Source organism: Maylandia zebra, linkage group LG10 (assembly GCF_041146795.1).
Source record: "Maylandia zebra isolate NMK-2024a linkage group LG10, Mzebra_GT3a, whole genome shotgun sequence".
Lineage (NCBI taxonomy): Eukaryota > Metazoa > Chordata > Actinopteri > Cichliformes > Cichlidae > Maylandia > Maylandia zebra.
In genome coordinates, this window is record NC_135176.1 from 1,098,115 (window position 1) to 1,119,588 (window position 21,474).

At 46.3% G+C, this 21,474-nt stretch overlaps 1 protein-coding gene and 1 long non-coding RNA gene across 3 annotated transcripts in view; one reads left to right on the forward strand and one right to left on the reverse strand.

The window, feature by feature from the left end:
• The window catches only part of spns2 (SPNS lysolipid transporter 2, sphingosine-1-phosphate), a 60,789-nt gene extending 51,748 nt beyond the window's left edge, over window positions 1-9,041 (reverse strand). For both annotated transcript variants that reach the window (XM_004561674.5, XM_004561675.5), the window contains exon 1: window positions 8,597-9,041. In XM_004561674.5, the coding sequence (XP_004561731.1) occupies window positions 8,597-8,828 (232 nt within the window). In that variant the 5' untranslated portion in view covers window positions 8,829-9,041. The remainder of the gene's footprint in view (window positions 1-8,596) is intronic.
• Window positions 1-21,474, forward strand: part of LOC105941159 (uncharacterized) — a 27,861-nt gene continuing 6,387 nt past the window's right edge. Inside the window, exon 1 of the long non-coding RNA XR_013100463.1 lies at window positions 1-313. This is a non-coding gene — a long non-coding RNA (uncharacterized LOC105941159). The remainder of the gene's footprint in view (window positions 314-21,474) is intronic.

Here is a 21,474-nt window from a genome sequence, read left to right on the forward strand (position 1 = left end):
ACTCTGAGGTTCAGTGCTGGGAAACAGTGCAACACAAACTGGGAGAAAGCTCACATTTCTGCTCATGGTGTCTTATTTTTTTCTTTCCCTCCTAAAAAACCCTGAACGTAGCAGATGATGTGTTTATCTCAGGGCTGTAATCGTAAAGCAAACCCTTTACACCAAAGAAACCACCTCCTCTTGGTCCCTGTGTCCACAAACACAAAGGGGAGGTCAGCAATCATCAGGCTACAGCTTGGATTCACATGTCAGAGGTTACATGAAGACTTCAGCAAGCACTGTTGGCTTTCACCAGTGGACTCATCAAACTACTGTAAGTTTAAAGATAAGTTGAGATAAAAATGAACTGTATGTAAAATCGTCCCCCAGATTGTTGATCCTATTAAAAACATTGTACGCGTTGAACTCGTGGCAGCAGAGTTAGTCCAGACCGTCATTAATAAACGTTTCTCAAATTAGCGATCAGCAATTGTTTTCCAGTTGTGACGTTAAGCGGCACCTTTATTAGAAAAATTACAATCTCAGCAAGTCTAAGTCACGCCGAAGTTAAAGATTGGTCAGTTTCCGTCTTTGTGACACTCGCAGTCAATCGGACACAAGGGTTCCTCCGGTCAGTGATTACGTTGGTCTGCAGTCGTACCAACTAAACTAAGCCCGTTATAAGAGCTGCGACAGCTTGACCCCACACCATTTCCTGCACCCTGTTCTCCCCACCTTCTTCCCACTTTGCTCTGTTCTTTCTGCTTTTCACTGTATAATAAAGGCCAAAAGGCAGAAAAACAAAAATTCAACATGCTACAACCACTATAGTTATTGCAGACAAAATGTGAAAGTGGAATAAAACTGCATTCATTTTCACAGCCATCGTGCACGATAAATGTGGTTGCAAAAACATTTCCAGTGATATAAACGTATGGGAAAAGGACCCTGGGACTTAACCAGAGTAAACACTTTGCTGATGAGTTTATGGTTCACAGTCATTTTAGGTCAGACTGAATAAACATTCAGACCATTTCTGTAAATTTTGCTGATTCTAAATTTCATAAAAGAGAATTATTCAGGATATATTCACTGGCTCTCACTTGGATATTTTCCTGTCCATTGATGGTGAAAACTCTCAAGGCTTCGAAATGTAACTTTACAAACAAATGGGTGACACCACAGCAGCTACATGTGCTTTACATTACATTACAAAAAGAGGCACAATGCAATATTGAAGCTAGCTAGCTGCGGCTTATCTATGGTGATGAAGCTACTAGTTTGTTAGCCAAGCTTTGTGTTGAAATACATCATTAACTTAGTGTATATTATATTTTTTAATTAGGTGCACCTTCTGTGCTGCTGTAAAAAGCATTGGTGCAAATACAGGTTAAAAAAATATCAGTTTAGAAATCCTGTTAGCAAAATGTGTAAGGATATGCTAATTAGCCCTCTGCACACATTGCTACCGCTAATTAGCTATATGAAGCTATTAATGCTCTCTAGCATGCTAGGCTGGTAAGAGCTATAACATTCAGGTAGCAAGTAACCTGTTAATAAACTGAAAACTGGTTAATTTAGTTTTTGCTTAATTTACTACTTTTATTTGTCTATACAGCCGTCCTGTTAGTGCTCTAGCATGGAGGAAAAAAACCTCCAGTTGTTTCTAGAGCGCCAACATTCACCGTCCCTTTCACCATATGCAGTATCGTTTCCTCATGCCACCTCCCTCACAATTTCTAAACCCTGGTTCTGCTACATAGGCAACACTGCATAAAAATATCCTCTCCAGAATGCAACATCCATAATGACCTCATAGCTGTGATGACAGATGCAGGGTGTCGAGTCGGGCTAATGCCAAAATAACAGCTTTATGGAGAGGAGGTGTGAAAGAGTTACCCAAAAGAGACCATGAAATAGTGGGTTCAGGGGGTCACGGGGTGGAAGTTTGTCTACTTGATGGTAAAATCTGGAATAGCCACATGAAAGGGCCTCCACAGGCCGAGGAGGAAGTTCTGTCTAATTCCATCGGTTACTATTACAGACGTCGGCTAAATCGGAGCCTAAAGAACACACAGACTGTTTTCTCACAGCACAGGGAATGGCACGCTAGGATATAGACGCAAAAAAAAAGATTAGTGGGATATCTGTGGGAAACCAGTCTGGAAAAGTCCACTCGGTATAGGAAGTCATGTAGCTGTTAAAGACACCTACTTGAACATCTGTAGAACAGTATCAATATTTTGCTGTCAACAGTGAAATAAACTATGTCCAGGTTTTGTGGTGGAGTTTGACTTACAGTCAAAAATGTGCAGAAATGACGAAGCCTCGTTTCAAAGAGATTCGAATTGTTACAGTGCAGCTCTGTCTAATTCGAAACAGCTCAAGATCAGATGGAAAAAGCGTGGCGAGAAAGATGCGGCAACCCTATAAAGTAAATTACTAGAGGCCGTTCCATCTCTTTAATGCTTCTGCTATTGTTGGGCGACCTTTAATGCGATGCTATAAAACAACAGAGGGTGAAAATAGGGAGATGAGTGCAGGGTGCAGGGCGAGACAACCGACAGCTAAACTGAGACGCGGCTCACAAACTGCACAGTGAGGCGATGCTTCCTTATCCTGACATTTTCTGCTGCAGCGCTTCATGCTGCTGAGAACATCTGCTGTGTCATGTTTCTACTACAGGCTTAAAAAGACGTCACAGCGACAATGCGCACGGTTGCATCATTATCTACTTTGATATTAAGAATATTAATTTCTTCTCACATCTCTCTAACACACACAGACACCTACACTGTGTTCACTTCCCTTCTTTTCCAGACTCTGTAAAACTGGAAGTGGAGCTCTTTCTTGCATTTTCAGCAGAAAGAGCAGTTTAGGTCGTTGAAAATAGAAACATTCTTCCTGTCGCTGCTTAAAGTGAAGTGGTGAATGCAGAGTGCTGCCTCGGGCCCGTGTGGACGGTGTTAATAAGGAGGGCTGGACAAAGCTAACAGGAATTAATCTGCCTGGCCAGTCAGACTGGATAGATCGCTCCGTCTTTTTTACTGTCTAACAAAGAGACGGCCTTAAGAGGATTATTACCAAAGGGTCATCTGTGTCTAAATGCAAAATGCCAAAGGTTTCCGGGCTCAGATCTCGCACTTGTCCAATGGGATGCAACCCTGATTTGAAGTCTTGAAATGACAGCTTGACTTGAATCTTAATCTGTGGCTCTGCGACACTTCTGTCCTGCACAGATTAAGTTGTGGTCTTTACTGTGCAAACTGTGCCTTTGCGTGCACACGGGGGGCTTGCTACAGATAACACAAATCAGAGCTTAAATAATTAGCAAGCAAATAACTTAAAGTGCTGCATGTCTGCCTCACATATCCTCATATTCTTAGTAAAAAAAAAACTCCTAATCCCGTCTTTATGATAAGCTGTCGAGGAGCTCGGACTGTCTGCTGAGGGACTACACAGGGACCAACACCAGGATTTAAGGTTTCAAAGCCACCTCAAATTAAATTCAATTAAATAGAGTAGCTGTGTAAATCTCAAAGCTCTTATGTGCTCTAAAAAGCAAATGGAATATAAGTGGCTGGGGGTTATATGACTGCCTCCAAAGGCCAGACTACCAGTGACCCAGCCAGAGCCTCGTAACTCATCCAGCTACACCGGCCTCCACTCCAATCTTGTATCGTCGGGACTCGTTTTCCTCCACAGTGGTATTCTGAGATGCTGTGAGAAGTGAGGGATCGGCCTCCTCAGGACACCACTGAATGTCCCAGTCACTCCCAGTTTCTTCCCGGTCTGCATCACAGCCAGTCGTGGAAACAACAGCAGGCTTGTGAGGAAGCGCATCGGGTCGGGTCTGAACCATCGGCCTGAAAGCCCGACTCGCTGCACAGAGCCTGAGGCTGTCATTCACACCCTTCTTCTGTTCAGCACCCACTGAAACTTAATCGTGCTCTCCTCGGGGTCTGTTTGCACTTGGATCTTGGCCCGTAAGTGTGTCTGACAAAAACCAGATCTCTGTACGTTTGCCTATTCCACAATACAGAAATGTGGAAATTGGAGAAATCTGAACTGTTAGCAGCGCTTTGATGATCCTTAGCCAAACGCACCACATTACAACGCTGAAAATGCTGAAAAAGCATTTCAAGAGCACTTAAAAGGATGGAAAAGCTGAAGGGTTCATGGATAGGTTGCTCACATTACAGAACATTTAGTGTAAAATCAGTCGCAGCACAGAAATCTGTCATTTAAGTCAGACAGTATGACACTTCTCCAGTTACTCCAGCCCCACACTGAGATCTTTCGACGCGCAGCAGCTCGAGTCTCATATAATTGCTTTGTTCTCAAGCTGTTCCTCCTCACAAAGCGGTGGCATTAAACATTCAAGTGTTGTGTAAAACATATTGGCACTAAATCTATCAAACCCAGAACCTCGTGTAAAAGAACAGACACGCTGACGTCTCTCTGCGTCTGTGGTTCTTACAATCATCTTGGATAAGTCAAACCCAGAGTTTATGTGTGTGTGTGGTTCGATCTCGTACACGAGTGATTAACAGAAAGCGTCTCTGACACTGCTGCTGTGCCGCCTGCAATTTTCCCATCATTGTTGCACATCAGAATAGCGCCCGGTGTCTCGAACGGTCACCCTGTGTGTCTGTGACAATGCTTTAGTGATCCACACAAACGCACGCTACAGCAGTGTTGGTACAAAGACCTTTTGATGATGGTCGGGGGGACGGCATCGCTCTGGCTCAGTGCTGCCTGCACGCCGCTGCCTCTGCAGCGAGCAGCCCCTCCCTCTACAACTCTCTGCTCTCATTCAGCTCCTCTTGAAGTGGTGGAGAGAATCGTTTCTAAAGTGTGTGTGTGTGTGTGTGTGTGTGTGTGTGTGTGTGTGTGTGCTCCTCTGTGAGAGTGCGCTCGTGCTTGCTTAATTGACACTAAGATCTGGGAGCTGGGATGAGCTTTGGGTACCTGCTACTGAAGGGATTTGAAAGAGGAAAAGAAGCAGGAGAGAAGCAGACAGAGGGAGGGAGAAGAAGCCGATGGATGATGGGAAAGAAGGACTTGCTCGCGGAGCTTAGGGCTGGGCCATATTATACCGTTCACGGTAATACCGGTATAATGTTAGGCAACGATAGGAAAATGAAATATCGCGATAGAATGGGAGTAAAACGCGCATGCGCAGTGCCTTTGTTTTCATACGCACATGGCCGATTGTTGAGTGAAACAGATGAACCAGAATTGGTTTGTAAAAATGGTGCAACTTCAGTGATGTGGAACTGGTTTGGTGTTTGTTCGTCAGATACACAACAAAGCACATTTTTTTGCAGAACATGCAAGCGGCCGTTGTTATTGTCGTATTTGTCAGACTAAGATGCTCTTAAATCTGGGAGTAATCTGGGTCCTAAACTCCGTATTCTTCAGGTCAAACAACACTGCAGCAACACTTAGAGTTAAAAACTGTCTAAATTCTTTCATCTTTAATAAAACGATCAGCATTGCTGCTTTACCAGGTGTAACTATAAAGTTTAACATCCAGGCATCCATGAAAACAAAAGTTATTACATTTAACGGAGTTAGAAGTTAGCAGGAAGCTAGCAGAAGTTAGCTCGCTAGTTTCGCTAGTTACCTAAGCATGATATAGCATGTTCTGACTGAGAGATTTCTGAAAAAATTCAAACGTACAGCTCTGCTATCACTTCCAACATAAATGAAGACAGGAAACTAAACAGCAGTGACGTTTGTAGGGTTACTGAAGTTGCACTAGCTGGTATATAATGATGTGCTACGTGATCGCTAGCGACACAGCTATGTTAGCATAACATAGTGAAGCTGGAGGACGAACACTAACACTTTTCCACTTATAAAAGTTAACGTGAAGGTTCTTCATGGTTAGAGACAAATGCAATCGCATGGCAGGATGCTGTAAACGGACCAAACTTCAGTCAGGAGAACAACTGAGATAATCCATCCACAATACGAGGTTAGTCATTAATATACTGCAACAACATGGGAATAGAGCAGCTGCCAGAGAATTCAACATTAATGAATCAATGGTACAGAAGTGGAGGAAGCAAGAAGAATGAGTTTAATAAAGTTTGATTTATCTGACTGCTTTGTTTCGCTTAATGTGCCTTATAATCCCGTGCACCTTATGGTCCGAAAAATACGTACTGCACACTGCAGTTTAATGTTGCAAAGCACCTCTTTTTAACTTCAGTGGATATTATACATGGTTATGCTCAGGATATGTCGGCCCATTTCTACTGGAAATGCCTTTTGGTTAAACTTTCAGCAAGGAATTTGCATTTGCACTGTTACATTTTTATAAAGCTTTAATGTACATAAAAACCAGCTTCTTGTTTAAGTGAAAATAAATGGAAGGTTGTCTTTTTGCGCTAGTAATGTTGTGGAGTTGTATTTTGTCTCGCATCAATTATATCGTCGGTTATATCGTTATCGCAAATTTTCAAATATATATCGTGATAAATATTTTTGGCCATATCGCCCTGCTCTAGCGGAGCTGACACTTTATTTTAGTAAGATAAAATCGAATAAACGTTACCAATAACAGGCATCTCCAGTGATAATTATTAGATACATCACAGAGCTCTATGTAATCCCCCCCATGTGCTGTGCTGCCAACAGATGCGCTGCTTCCACCTCCTTTTGCTACTGCAGCATCGCTCACACTCCAGCAGAGAGACAGAGGAGCAAAATGGCAGATTAGCTGATGCTGTATCAGTCGGGCCACATGGTCCTTATTCTGTGTGAGGGTCTGACTCACATGTTGCCCACGCATAATGCAAAACTGTCCGGCAGCATTCAGGTGGCAAACAATGGGAAAGGACCCCCCCCCCCACCCCCCCACATGCTCTAAACACAGCCTCTCTCCAGCATGAGTTAGCCAAAGATGCTGCATCCACCACCCCTCCCTAGCACTATCATTCCCTTTCCTCCCTATTACCACTTTCTCCTCATCCCTCTCCACTCACTCCTCCACTTGCACAGCAAGCGCTCTGAGATCCTCGGCTTTGCAGAGGATTTTCTTCCCCGACTCTGCATGTGAAAACTGTCAATATCCGACATGGGATCATGATGGAAATGACAGAGACAGATAGGACCGCTCCGGAGCTCCTTATTAAAAGGTTTCCTCTGAACAAAACATAAGGAGGTTCATCTTGTAAGAGGGGGGTGCTGAGTCACCCATGACAGGGGATGAGGATGTGGCTTCTTGAGCTCTATGTGCTCTTACTGGCTTGTGCTCCAAGATGCTAAGATTAGATATGCCACTGTGCATCAATACATTCTTGGTGTGGCTGTAGGCTGTGCGGCTAAAACCATCCTGTCTTGATGATCGGCCAGGCGCCCAAGGCTCTGTGGCTCTACAGTTGACAGACTGGCCCTAAAGCCTTGGGGATGATGACTGAATACACACTGTCCTGTTTGAATTGGCCCCTCCTTCTCTGTGCCAGGGGCTGCCAGCTGCTTTAGATATGATAGGGTTAAAAAAAAGTTAAGTGTCCCAAATATTTTCAGGTGGACGGTTAATGTGTGACCATATCAAGTAGTCAGCAGCAATAGAAAGCTGCCCTTTAACCAGGAAAAGCCTTCTACGCACAGAAGAGCCTTCTCTCCCATTCAGCACACTTCCCTCTATTCTCGTGCTGCAGCATTATATTTAACCCATTCAGTGCCGCCACCTGAGCGAGCAGCACGCTATAAAGATTCAGCTTTATGATGATAAAGCAGGCATGAGGAGAAATGTTGACCTGGTCTGATGTAACACTCAAACCGAGCTTTAAAGTAAATACAGAATCATTACTTCTTTTATTTAGAAGCTTTAACAAAACATAGTTAAAATATCTCGTTTTGTTTTAACGTCTAATATGCCAAACAGTTTATCAAGCTCCTTATCAGTTTCACATCACTACGGCCTTAATTTCCATCTGCGCTGCGTTTTAATGAAACGCGCTCTGGATCTCCGCTCAGAGCAGTGAGGAGCTGCGGACACGCAGACTAACAGGATTAGCAGCACATGGCCTCATCACGGCCTCACACCTCGAGCTGGACCCGGGCTATTAGCTGCTGGACTAAATCTCTCCAAGAACCAGCGATGCTTCGCAGTGACACACACTCACTCTCTTCCCTGCTTGTCTCCCAGGCACTGTTAAATGGCTCTGACACATCAGCGACGTCGCGCTCGGTGCGTAAGCCTGTTGGGGCGGGCTCGGCCCGTGGACGGAAAGCCGATCGCCTTAATTGATCGATCCTCAATAATCTAGAGACCGCGAGGAGGGAGAAAAGCCGTTTAGGTCAAGTCTTTGTTGAGTGACAGAGAAGGCGTGTTTGATTTAATCACCGCTGGCAGGGACCAATCTATAGCAATGAAACACAGCACTGTGGTCTTAACAGATAGCCCACTGCGCTCGGGCATGCCCATTGTTCCGCCCGTCTCCGCTAAGGTAAGGCTGGTCGCTCCGCGAGAGTGGAGCAGCCCACGGACAATTAGCGCACAATCACTTCAGAGAAATACAGACCGGCGCTCTACTTTCTGTCAGATAAATGATAAAAACATGCTGTGATTTCAACGAAACAGAGTAGGCAGCTGTCTTACCGGCTACGGTGTATCTATCCATGTAATTGAGGACGTTCCCAAAACTGAGGATCCCGGCGGCGGCGGCCGGTGAGCGGCATTTCAGCAGCGCGGCGCGGAATTTCTGCCCCGGTCTGCAGGGGTGAAGGTCCGGGTTGGATTTCAGTCCGGGACTCATGCTGCCCGACAGCGTGCGCACCTCATCCGAGCTGCTGCAGCCTTCAATCTCGCATCCATCGCTCTCCACGCACATTTTCTGGCACGAAAGATCCAGCGCAGAAGAAGAAGGCAGGAGAGAGCGAGGGAGGCTACGGAGTAGGAGATAGTTGACGGGGACCGCACTCAGCGAGGCTCGGAGATTTCTGGTGGAATCAGTCGCAGTGGAAGTGTTGTCTTAATTGCTGAAGCGCAGGAGCAGCTCTTCTCGGAATCATAATTTCTCTGCCAGTGCGAACGGACAGCCTGTGCGCGCCTCACTTTTTATTTTTTTAAAGAGGAGGGAGATCTCCTCGTTACGCTCCGCCCCCCCACCTCCCAGAAAACCTGCAGCGAGCGATGGAGCCGCACCTGACACTCTGTTATTTCTAAGAGAAGCTGGGAAGGATTTTATGTCTTTATTTATGTCTTTATTTCACCGCATGGATGAGAGAGCAAAACCAGGTTTCTATTTAAATGTGTCAGTTATTATTACTGAATAGTTATTGCTAATAAAAGTAGGTCAGCGAAGAATGTTGCACAGATATATTTCGGGCTCTACATAACCGCCCCGGTGTGCTATATGTGCATTCAATGGTCCTAAAATAAATGCGCATACTGATATTCCAGGTTTGTTTTTGTGTTTCTTGCTTGTATTTGTTTCTAACGTGTCAAAAAAAGATCGACTTAGTTCCGATCGCCATTAGCTGCCAGGTATTTGAGATATGTTCATGTACATAACAGCCACAGATATGGAAAGCTGCATGCTTACTGGAAGGAAAGAGGAAATGCATTCCGCGGTTGTGCTTGAGATCAGACTGATAATGATTAAGATTATGCACTATTATGATTAAGCACTGCTGCTTTTACTTCATTTCCAAGCTTTTCAATGCTGATTATGAATTAGGCAGCTATTATTTCATGTATCATTCATATCTTTATTATAACTATGTTGTGTATATCTGTTCTCTTTGCAGAAATCTACAGTGAGCACTGTGTGAGTGTTATGATTACATTTTCTGTGAATTAAATTATCAAGTGTCCAGACACATGTGTTGTATTTAAAGTGGTCACCAGACTCAGTGGTAACTGGTTACAGGGCTTCCCCCACCACAAACCCCGACTTCAGGCAGCAGATAGAATCCAGCATCACAGAAGGAAACCCCCGTGTGTCCGTGTTGTACACACATTAGACTGTTCTCCCTTTTCTATCAGTGGTTAGTGCAGGTGGAGTTTCATTGCTGAGGCAGGCAGGATGGAGAAATGAGAGTTTCAGGGAAGTCTTTGACCTTTTTTACATGACACTGCACGTCATCGAGCCTTATCCGGCTCGTTTGGTCAAATCTTAGACTAGAACTGTGTTTTTAGCTTGAAAATGAAGGAATAACACATAAGGGAAAATATCTTTAAAATATCCTTTGAGCGATTTGCCGGCATGCTCGTCTGAGTCTGAGCTGCTTATCGTCCTAACTTTAATTAATTTAATGCCGTGCACACATTTGGGAGATGTTTGCTTAAAAGATAAACCAAGAAGTTTCGACAGATCCTGGATGACACTGAAAATAAATGATTATCATATCTGCAATGAAGAAATCCACAACAGCAATTTATTTCTTCGCTGGCATTTATATGGTATCTTCCTAGTCTGACTGCTGAAAGCACTTTAGATGATAAGCCACACTCACCTGTGCACATATATATTCACTGTATATAGTAGTTAAGTGCTTTGTCTACTTTGCATCCCTGCCTTCAGGCACCAGGCGAGTCACCAATCATAGCATGGCTGTATTAGCAGTGTGGGTGGAAGATAAAGTAGAGGAACCTGGAGCGTGGTGCTAATGACGGCTCTGTAATCTGTAATCCCATAAAATGGAGTGACAACGTAAAACTGGGTGTTAGTTCAGCGATTTAACACCAGTCAGTCAGATTGTTCTGAGGTTTGCATCATTTCATCTCATCAAGAAATTAGGAAATATACTTATGAGTGAGAGCCAGTTAATGATGCTTTCAAGCTGGTTGTTTACAAGTCTTGTTTATTTGTGAACCCTCTTCTTTGCTCCCAAATAGCTTCTCAGAACAGGACGGGTGATGGAGAAGGAAGCTGGATGAATATTAACATTGGATCTGTTTGTGTGTGGTATCCCAAGTGGTTACAGAATAAAGCGATGGAAGTCATACATCTGGTCTGCCTAAAGGAGGATGAACAGATTGCAGCTGGCTCCGTTCTGTCAGTTTCAGCAGTTTCTGTACCCGTCTGTGCCCCGACGTCACGACAGACAATGGCAAAGAAAAGAAAAGCTAAAGTGAGAGCAGGAACTGTACACAGGCGTCAAAAGACATAGAGACGGCTCGTTACTCCAACGACAGCTTCAGACACACTGAAGAAGATGCTGGTGCCCTAAAAAACTGGGCTCACACCTTTATGAGTCTTCCTTCAGGAGGTCATGAGGAGTTGTTGCCTAAAAAGGAAAAGTACCTGCGTCTAAATGATTGGGAGGGGTCCAGTCCTGCAGCATGATCCTGAATAGTGTTTCTGTGCCGCCTTTCTCACCATCCTACTGTGTACACAGCATCAGTCTGACTTTTTCCAGGCAGGAATCCCAGCGTGTCCCCACCATGATCGACTACATGTGGAATTTTAGCAGAAAGTTGTGACGCAGGGCAAGAAGACGTTTGTTGATTTAACACGAGGACAGAGCTCAGTGATGCAGTGAGAAGAGGGCGCGTTCCTGACAGGTGTAGTTTCATTGTACTGAAAGCCAGAGAGGACACGGGCCAGTAAGCTGCTTTCTGAACCGCCTGTAAACGATTAGGTTTTGTTCTCTGATCTACCTGATGTGAAAGTGAGAGCTATCAAACTAGTTAATCGCCAATCAGCACGTGGGGTCAGATCGCTATGGAGACGATGAGGGAGGATGAATCCTGGCGTCAGTGAGGGTGGAGGCTGGGTGCTTGTATGGCTGTGGCCAGGATGTTGTGTGCACCAGATGACCTGCATTTTTTCGTTTGTTTGTTTGTTTTGTTGACTGATTTAAGTCAGCTCATCCTGAAGCCCCTCATTAGATTTGTTTTGCAGGACTTCTAAGCAGTCATCCATGTACTTCCTGATAACTTTGATGTCTAAAATAACAACTATGATGCAAAAACTGCAGCCTGACATGCTTATCCAGGCAAGTGATACAAGAGCTGCTTTTGTAATGCTGCAGACTGACGTCCAGTATAGGGAAGGATGCAGGAAAAGACCAGCCCGTGGCCTTATGTAGAGGGTTTAGAAGATCAGAGGAGAGATCCCTGGTAAAGACTTGCTCCCGTCTCCCTCTCTGGAGCCCCCGCTCCCTCTTTCATTGGTATGTGTTTGATATGCTGGTCATGTCTGTGGGATCCTGTGTGTTTTTCCATCATGCAGAATGGCTCGGTGGGCCCAGAACTATCTGTAGCATTATTCTACCATGTGGCTCGGAGCCACAGTCACTGCGCCGGCCTTCCTTCCTGTCTAAGCTCAGGGCTGAGCCTCCAGTGCAGGATGGGAGATAACCGACTAATCGCTGCACCCAGCGCCTGCAGGACGATAAGGCCGGCTCTCGGTGCATTCTGAGACACGTGGGGGCCACTAAAGTTTAAATGTCCCACTGACACATGTCTATCAGCTGTGCGTCTATCAGCTGTTTTTCTGGTAAACACATCTTCATGTCTTTCAGTCCATGAAGTTCACAAGAACCCACAAAGTATAAGAAGAAGAAGAAAGTAATGGGCATTATTTGGTTAAACTTCCAGCTCACTGTAGATTTCTGCAAACAACAATCGAGAATCACTCAATTGTTGTTTTTAATCACTGTAAAGGTTACTTCATGGCCTCAGTCTGCCTGTGTACGCACCATGAACATGTTCCTCCCTCGACTGAAAGAAACAGCGTCTGTTTGAAAACTGTGCATTAGACTGAGCTGAGCAAAAATGAGCAGCTGTGCATTTTCTGTCTGATCATTGTAACTTACGCAGGACGTTTTTAGTTAACATCTGCTACCACTGCACAGAGCTGTAGTTTTGTATTTTATTGCTTTAAAACAAAAAGCCCAGACAGAAATCCCTAAACAACGTGCCCAGTTGTCCTCTCAGAGTCCTGACTGAAACTAGAACAGTTTTACTTTTAAAGCATCTCTTTCTTTGATTCAGTTAAATATACATTTAAAAACAAACAGAGTTGATGAACTGTGTAGTCCAAGTAGGACAGTAGGACCTCTGAATAATCCTTATTTCTTTATGCTAAGAGGACAGAAACTCAGGCAGATGCAGGCTGAGGGAGGGGCGGCCATCTACCAGAACAGAGAGCAAAGGAGTGAAGAAGAAGCATTCGTCATCATGGGAAGTAGAACCCTAAGCTGGAGAGGAAATGGCGTGTCACAAATTTAGAGGATCATCATTTAGCCTGGAGAAATAGTTTGCTGCTTTATAAGAAAGCCCTCCGCAAAGCCAGAACATCTTACTATTCATCACTGATTGAAGAATAAGAACAACCCCAGGTTTCTCTTCAGCTCTGTAGCCAGGCTGACAAACAGTCAGAGCTCTTTTGAGCCAACAATCCCTTTAACGTTAACTAGTAATGACTTCATGAACTTCTTCACAAATAATATTTTAATCATTAGAAAAAAAATTACCAGTAATCATCCCACAGATGTAATATTATCTACAGCTACTCTTAGTACCATTGATGTTAAGTTAGACTCTTTTTCTCCAATTGATCTTTCTGAGTTAACTTCAATAATTACTTCCTCCAAACCATCAACCTGTCTTTTAGACCCCATTCCTACAAAACTGCTCAAAGAAGTCCTGCCATTAATTAATTCATCCATCCATTTTCATCCGCTTTATCCGGGGTCGGGTCGCGGGGGCAGCAGCCTAAGCAGAGAGGCCCAGACCTCCCTCTCCCCAGCCACCTCCTCCAGCTTATCCGGGGGAACACCAAGGCGTTCCCAGGCCAGCCGAGAGATATAATCTCTCCAGCGTGTCCTGGGTCTGCCCCGGGGCCTCCTCCCGGTGGGACATGCCTGGAACACCTCACCCAGGAGGCGCCCAGGGGGCATCCTTGTCAGATGCCCGAACCACCTCAGCTGGCTCCTTTCGATGTGGAGCAGCAGCTGCTCTACTCTGAGCCCCTCCCGGATGGCCGAACTTCTCACCCTATCTCTAAGGGAGAGGCCAGCCACCCTTCGGAGGAAGCTCATTTCTGCCGCTTGTATCCGCGATCTCGTTCTTTCGGTCACTACCCACAGCTCGTGGCCATAGGTGAGGGTAGGGACGTAGATCGACCGGTAAATTGAGAGCTTCGCTTTTACACTCAGCTCCCTCTTCACCACGACGGACCGGTGCAGCGTCCGCATTACTGCAGCTGCAGCCCCAATCCGTCTGTCGATCTCCGGCTCCCTTCTCCCATCACTCGCAAACAAGACCCCGAGATACTTGAACTCCTCCACTTGGGGCAGGAACTCATCCCCGACCCGGAGTGGGCACTCCACCCTTTTCCGGCTGAGAACCATGGCCTCAGATTTGGAGGTGCTGATCCTCATTCCCGCTGCTTCACACTCGGCTGCGAACCGTTCCAGTGCGAGCTGGAGGCCCTCACCCGATGAAGCCAACAGAACCACATCATCTGCAAAAATCAGAGATGAGATTCTGAGGCCACCAAAGCGAAAGCCCTCCGCCACTTGGCTGCGCCTAGAAATCCTGTCCATAAAAATTATGAACAGAACCGGAGACAAAGGGCAGCCCTGGCGGAGCCCATCACCCACCGGGAACGAGTCCGACTTATTGCCGGCAATGCAAACCAAGCTCTTGCAACGGTTGTATAGGGATCGAATGGCCCGTAGCAATGGGCCAGACACCCCATACTCCCGCAACACCTCCCACAGGACGACCCGAGGGACACGGTCGAATGCCTTCTCCAAGTCCACAAAACACATGTAGACTGGTTGGGCAAACTCCCATGCACCCTCAAGTATCCTGGAGAGGATAAAGAGCTGGTCCAGTGTTCCGCGACCAGGACGAAAACCGCATTGTTCCTCCTGTATCCGAGGTTCGACTAACGGACGAACTCTCCTTTCCAGCACCCTGGCATAGACTTTCCCAGGGAGGCTGAGGAGTGTGATCCCCCTGTAGTTGGAACACACCCTCCGGTCCCCCTTCTTAAAGATGGGGACCACCACCCCGGTCTGCCAGTCCACAGGTACTGTCCCTGATCTCCACGCAACATTGCAGAGGCGTGTCAACCAGGACAGCCCTACAACGTCCAGAGCCTTCAGGAACTCGGGGCGGACCTCATCTGCCACCAAGGAGTTGTTTAACTGCCTCAGTGACCTCGCCCCCGGAAATTGGCGGGTCATTCCCCTCATCCCCAGACTCTGCTTCCTCTTCGGAAGACGTGTCAGTGGGATTAAGGAGGTCCTCGAAGTATTCCTTCCACCACCTGACAATTTTCTCAGTCGATGTCAGCAGCGCTCCGCCAGCACTATACACAGTGCAGGTAGAGCACCGCTTTCCCCTCCTGAGACGCCTGACGGTTTGCCAGAATCTCTTCGAGGCAGTCCGAAAGTCTTTTTCCATGGCCTCTCCGAACTCCTCCCACACCCGAGTTTTTGCTTCAGCCACTGCCCGAGCCGCATTCCGCTTGGCCTGTCAATACCTGTCGGCTGCCTCCGGAGTCCCACAGGCTAACCAAGCCCGATAGGACTCCTTCTTCAGCCTGGTGGCTCCCCTCACCTCTGGTGTCCACCATTTGGTTCGGGGATTACCACCACGGCAGGCACCCACCACCTTGCGGCCGCAGCTCAATGCAGCAGCTTCGGCAATGGAGACGCTGAACATGGTCCATTCGGACTCAATGTCCCCAGTCTCCCTCGGAATGCTGTTGAAGCTCTGCCGGAGGTGTGCGTTGAAGATCTCGCGGACTGGGGCCTCTGCTAGACGTTCCCAGCACACCCTCACTACGCGTTTAGGTGCACCAGGTCTGTCCAGCGTCCTCCCCCGCCACCTGATCCAACTCACCACCAGGTGGTGTTCAGTTGACAGCTCAGCCCCTCTCTTTACCCGAGTGTCCAGAACATATGGTCGCAGGTCTGGCTGAATTAATTAATTAATTAATTAATTCTTTGATCTTAAATATGATCAACCTATCTCTAATAATCAGCTATGTACCACAGGCCTTCAAGCTGGCTGTAGTTAAACCTTTACTCAAAAAGCATCTCTAGACCCAGCAGTCTTAGCTAATTATAGGCCAATCTCCAACCTTCCTTTCATATCAAGCATCCTTGAAAGAGTAGTTGTCAAACAGCTAAGACAGCTTAAAGACATAAAGACCTGGATGGCCGCTAACTTTCTGCTTCTTAATTCAGATAAAACTGAGGTTATTGTACTCGGCCCTGAAAATCTTAGAAATATGGTATCTAACCAGATTCTTACTCTGGATGGCATTACCTTGGCCTCCAGTAACGCTGTGAGGAACCGTGGAGTCATGTTTGACCAGGACATGTCCTTCAACGCACATATTAAACAAATATGTAAGACTGCGTTCTTCCATTTGCGCAGCATCTCTAATATTAGAAATATCCTGTCTCAGAGTGACGCTGAAAAACTAGTTCATGCATTTATTACTTCCAGGCTGGACGACTGTAATTCATTATTATCAGGAAGTCCTAAAAACTCCCTGAAAAGCCTTCAGCTAATCCAAAATGCTGCAGCAAGAGTCCTGACAGGGACTAGAAAGAGAGAGCAGATTTCTCCTGTTTTGGCTTCCTGTTAAATCCAGAATTCAAAATCCTGCTCCTCACATACAAGGTCTTAAATAATCAGGCCCCATCTTATCTTAATGACCTTGTAGTACCATATCACCCTATTAGAGCACTTCGCTCTCGCTCTGCAGGCCTACTTGTTGTTCCTAGAGTATTTAAAAGTAGAATGGGAGGCAGAGCCTTCAGTTTTCAGGCCCCTCTTCTGTGGAACCAGCTTCCAGTTTGGATTCAGGAGACAGACACTATCTCTACTTTCAAGATTAGGCTTCAAACTTTCCTTTTTGCTAAAGCATATAGTTAGGGCTGGACCATGTGACCCTGAATCCTCCCTTAGTTATGCTGCAATAGACGTAGGCTGCCGGGGGACTCCCATGATGCATTGAGTTTTTCCTTTCCAGTCACCTTTCTCACTCACTATGTATTAACAGACCTCTCTGCATTGAATCATATCTGTTATTAACCTCTGGCTCTCTTCCACAGCATGTCTTTATCCTGTCTTCCTTCTCTCACCCCAACCGGTCGCAGCAGATGGCCCCGCCCCTCCCTGAGCCTGGTTCTGCTGGATGTTTCTTCCTGTTAAAAGGGAGTTTTTCCTTCCCACTGTCGCCAAAGTGCTGCTCATAGGGGGTCATATGATTGTTGGGTTTTTCTCTGTATCTATGAAGCGCCTTGAGGCGACTTTTGTTGTGATTTGGCGCTATATAAATAAAATTGAATTGAAATTATTGCAGTATAACTAAGGGAGGGTCACCTGATCCACGTTTGATCAAAAAGGAAAGTTTGAGGCCTGATATTAAAAGCAGAGCTAGTGTCAGGTTTGTGTGTGAGAAGAGAGCTGTTGTTTTTAACAGAGCGTAGCTACAACCTCGACAACATGATCCATCTTAAGACTAACACGTGTTTTGAACTGTGCCTTTCACGTCCTCCTCGCTGATATCTGGCAGCATTGGACCACCCCTCACATACATTTGTTTTTGGAGCCGTCTTGGCTTCAGCCTGTCTTGAGGTGCTGGCCCTGCCATTCTGACCTTCTCTCATCCGCTGTGACCTCCTGACCTGTGGCCCGCCTGTTCCTGACTGTAGCTTGCAGGAGTGACTGCCCTCCCAAAGTCGAGCAGCAGAGCGTCTGGCAGCAGAGCAGCTGGGGATTTGGGCAGATCTGGGCTGATGTCTCCCCTCCTTGGAAGTCTGATCTGAGCTGTGCAAGTGCAGCAGCAGGTGGCAGAGAGACAGCAGTGACTAAATATAGTGTTCAGGGGCAGAGACGGGTTCTTTTATCTGCTGATTGAATAATTTATCCAGCAGCTCCATCCAAGCTGGAATCCTTGGACCCGGGTCATCAGTCTCAGCTGATTTGTATGAGGGGTAGACAATCGGGGCCAGACTCCAGCGTGCACTTCAGTATCGTCGTGTTGAGCTTGTTTGTTTGCATTCCTGCACAAAAAACAATCGCAGTGCATTTAAATGGAGAAATGGGAGCTGCTGTGTGACGGAGGCCGACTTGCAGCGAGGGCAGATCTGTGTGGTACTTTAGCTCATATTTATAGGTCACATGGATCTTTGTAATTACCCTTTTGCTAAGTCTGCAAATCAGCTCTCCTCAGCTCAGTGGCCGGCAGGCCTCTGAAGCAGGAATGCTAAATACATAGGACCAAAAAAGTGCATGTGTCATTAAAGGGAAAGCCTCCGATTTGGCTGCATTTCCACTGCAGTCCACATTTGTGTTCTGTGCTCAGACAAAGGCATTTCATGTGCTAGCTCCATCTCCTGCATGTTGCTGCATGAACAGGCAACAACCTTCACATGATACAAATATAATAACCCCTAAAAATCAACCGTTGCAACATCGGTATTTCTCCTTCTTTGTCTGGCACCATCACACAACCACTGTGTTAATTAACACAACTTCTGAATTTCTGCATGCTTGTGCTCCTGTGTGGATTATCACCCCCCGCGCCTGCAAACAATCCAATCAACACATCTCTTCTGTTCTTGTGTAACCCGCCCAAGAAGCACCCAGTGACTCTAAGAACACGGTGGCATCATAACAATAGTTGTCCTAATAATGACTGTGCTGACGCCTCACAGCGAAATCAGAAATATTTGTCTAGGCCAAATGCATGAGGGGCCCATATGATGTAATTGTCCAAATGAGGGACAGTACAGAGGGTGGAGAGGGCTCTTCCTCTCTATGATGTCATGACACTGCAGCAGTTTGCTGGAGATAAGGACCGAGTGCAACCTCACATCCAGAAATGTGGTTTTACTCCTCTTATCGCTGCTCTACAGCTGATTGGTGGAAGGGTGAGAATAACTCAAATGGAGGCTAGATAAGCCCACTCCTCAGTTACAGTAAATATTCGCGATGTGCACGAGCCATTTCTGGGGAATAATGATATCACGTCAGCATTCTGATTGAGAGCTGCTCCCCATGTATGAGCCTGTTTTCATGACTAAAATGCTCCCCGTCCCTGAGTAAACACCGACTGTATCCGCTCCACAACAGCCACTGGCTCCTGCATTGATTGGCCAATGCAATTTATTAGCCATTGTGACAGTTTCCTGTACAGCCAGGGTCGACGGGGGAAACTGAGAGGTATGCAGATAAAGTGCTTTCAAACATGCCACACAATACCCATTGTGTTTTGATTACAGGTTGAACTCTTACCGCTAGAATGTTTTCCACATACCTTTCAGTGTGCGTCTGCTTGTTATTCAGCTCGCACTGTCGTGCCGCCCGCTCTATTCCCTCAGCAGACAGAGCTAAAGTCGGAAATGTTGAAAAACAAAAGGACGGTGTCTCAGTGACACCCTGAACAATGAATCCATGTCCCTGAACTCCACCTTTCATTTCAATTTGTAAGTGCCAAGCTTGGTGAAAAGTTTCATAAATCAGCCATAAAATCTGTAAAACGACTGCATTTAGCCACGTGTTCTCGTGTCCAGCACTTACTGGGATAAACCAACATGATGACAATGCAGCCCAACTACAGCGTGACCTTGTACTTGAAAGTGACGAGGCCAGTGACCTTTAACCTCCCTCCATGGTTTACTCCAGTTCAAAATAACGGAGACATGCAGCTGTTAGGATTTGGCAGAGCAGACACCTCTGCAGCAGCTGTCTGAAACCGACTGACGCTGTGACGCTGGCGTAGGTGATGATGCCCTGTTTGTGCTGGGCTACACTGAACATGGCACCCATCATGCTCCGTGAACTCGACAGAGGTCAGAGAGTTAGCCAGTTTAGGATTTGGCCAGTTGGAAAGCGGTGGTTAGCGCTGTGGTCTCACAGCAAGAAGGTCCCGGGTTTGAATCCACCTTTCTGTGTGGAGTTTGCTTGTACTTCTGGATCCTCTGGCTTCCTCACACAGTCCAAAGACTTGCTGCTACTGGGCTGATTCTAAATATGTGGGTGTAAGTAATGGACCTGCAACAGGCTGGTTACCTGTCCAGGGTGTACCCCGCCCCTCGCCCTATGGCAGCTGGGATAGTTCCCCCCCCCCCACACACACAGTACTGGGGGAGGAATCCATGTCTGTAACAGAGCTCCTCTAACATGGAGAGAGGTGATTAAAGGTCTAAGGTCCAGCACTGGTGGACAGTACTGTGGTTGTGCTCCATTCTTCTCACCTTCACACCTCAGCACCACGCCTGCCTTCACTGTATGATGTGTAACCATCCATGAAAGGAGGATGAAAATGCTACAGTGTCAGTGCCCAAACCTGTGAAGCTGCATTCCTTCAGTGTGACTTTGTGTTATGTTTTCTGCTCATCCACGTCTCAGTCTCAGAGGGCCTGGAGCCTATCCCAACTGTGACGAGGAAGAGGCACAGACGGACAACCATTCTCATTTTATCAGCTACATCCAGCAACTTAGACTCGCCAACTAACCAAACATGCATGTCCTGTGTGACTGTGGAGGAGGCTGTGGTAGCCGGGGAGAATGCATGCACACATAGTGCTAACTCCACACAGGAAGGCTGCAGCACGGCGGCTTCAACTCAACTCAGCCCAACTCAATTTATATAGCATGAAATCACAACTGTCAGCTGAAGGCTCCCTATGAACAAGCATTTGGTGACAGTGGGAAGGAAAACAGGAAGAGACCTCCAGCAGAACCAGGATCAGGGAGGGGCGGGGCCATCTGCTGCGACTGGTCGGGGATGAAAAATATGTTTTTATATTTATTTATATATATCGATAACCTGTATGTATGTATGTCCATTAGGTGTGTGGGTTTGTATTACATTCCTGAACTGTGTATTTGCACATATACACGACCAGCTGCATCATCAGAACCATTAAAACTATTGTTGTGTAGCGCCCTCTTGTGGGACCAAACAGCAGGTGCTTGTTGAGATGGAGAGGGGACATTGAAGGTGTCCTGTGGTCCCGAGCAACAGACGTGTTGGGGTCCTGTGCATTGTTGGGTTTGACATGCTGTGGAATCTGACCAGTTTGCTTACCTGGTCGGTGCCCAGGGCTCTTTGTTTGCTCTTAATTCACATTGTCAGTATGATTATATCAGCCTTAAAGGAAACTTTGCCAGGCTGGGTGACACAGACTTACAAATGGTTTCCCAACAACAGGCTTATTTACCCACAGTTGCATCAGTACAGCAAAACTGCTCACTGTGTGCGCTCAGACATGAACACTTCCACGCCAGGTCCACGAGGTCTCAGTAAACATCTGCTAAATCCATACTGCCCCACTGATGGAGGAGACTCCCTCCTGGGAGCGTTTTTAAGAATAATGCAGAGGTGCCATCTAGTGGACAAACACTGGAAAGCTTTTTGTTAAACAACCAAAGCTGTCCCAGTATTTTTGCATTCAGCCTGGATGTTGTTCCTCCATCTTTAAATCCATCATGTGCTTATTTTATGGTCTCATCTCTGGAGGAGCAGCTGCTCGTTGGTTAGGATAGTC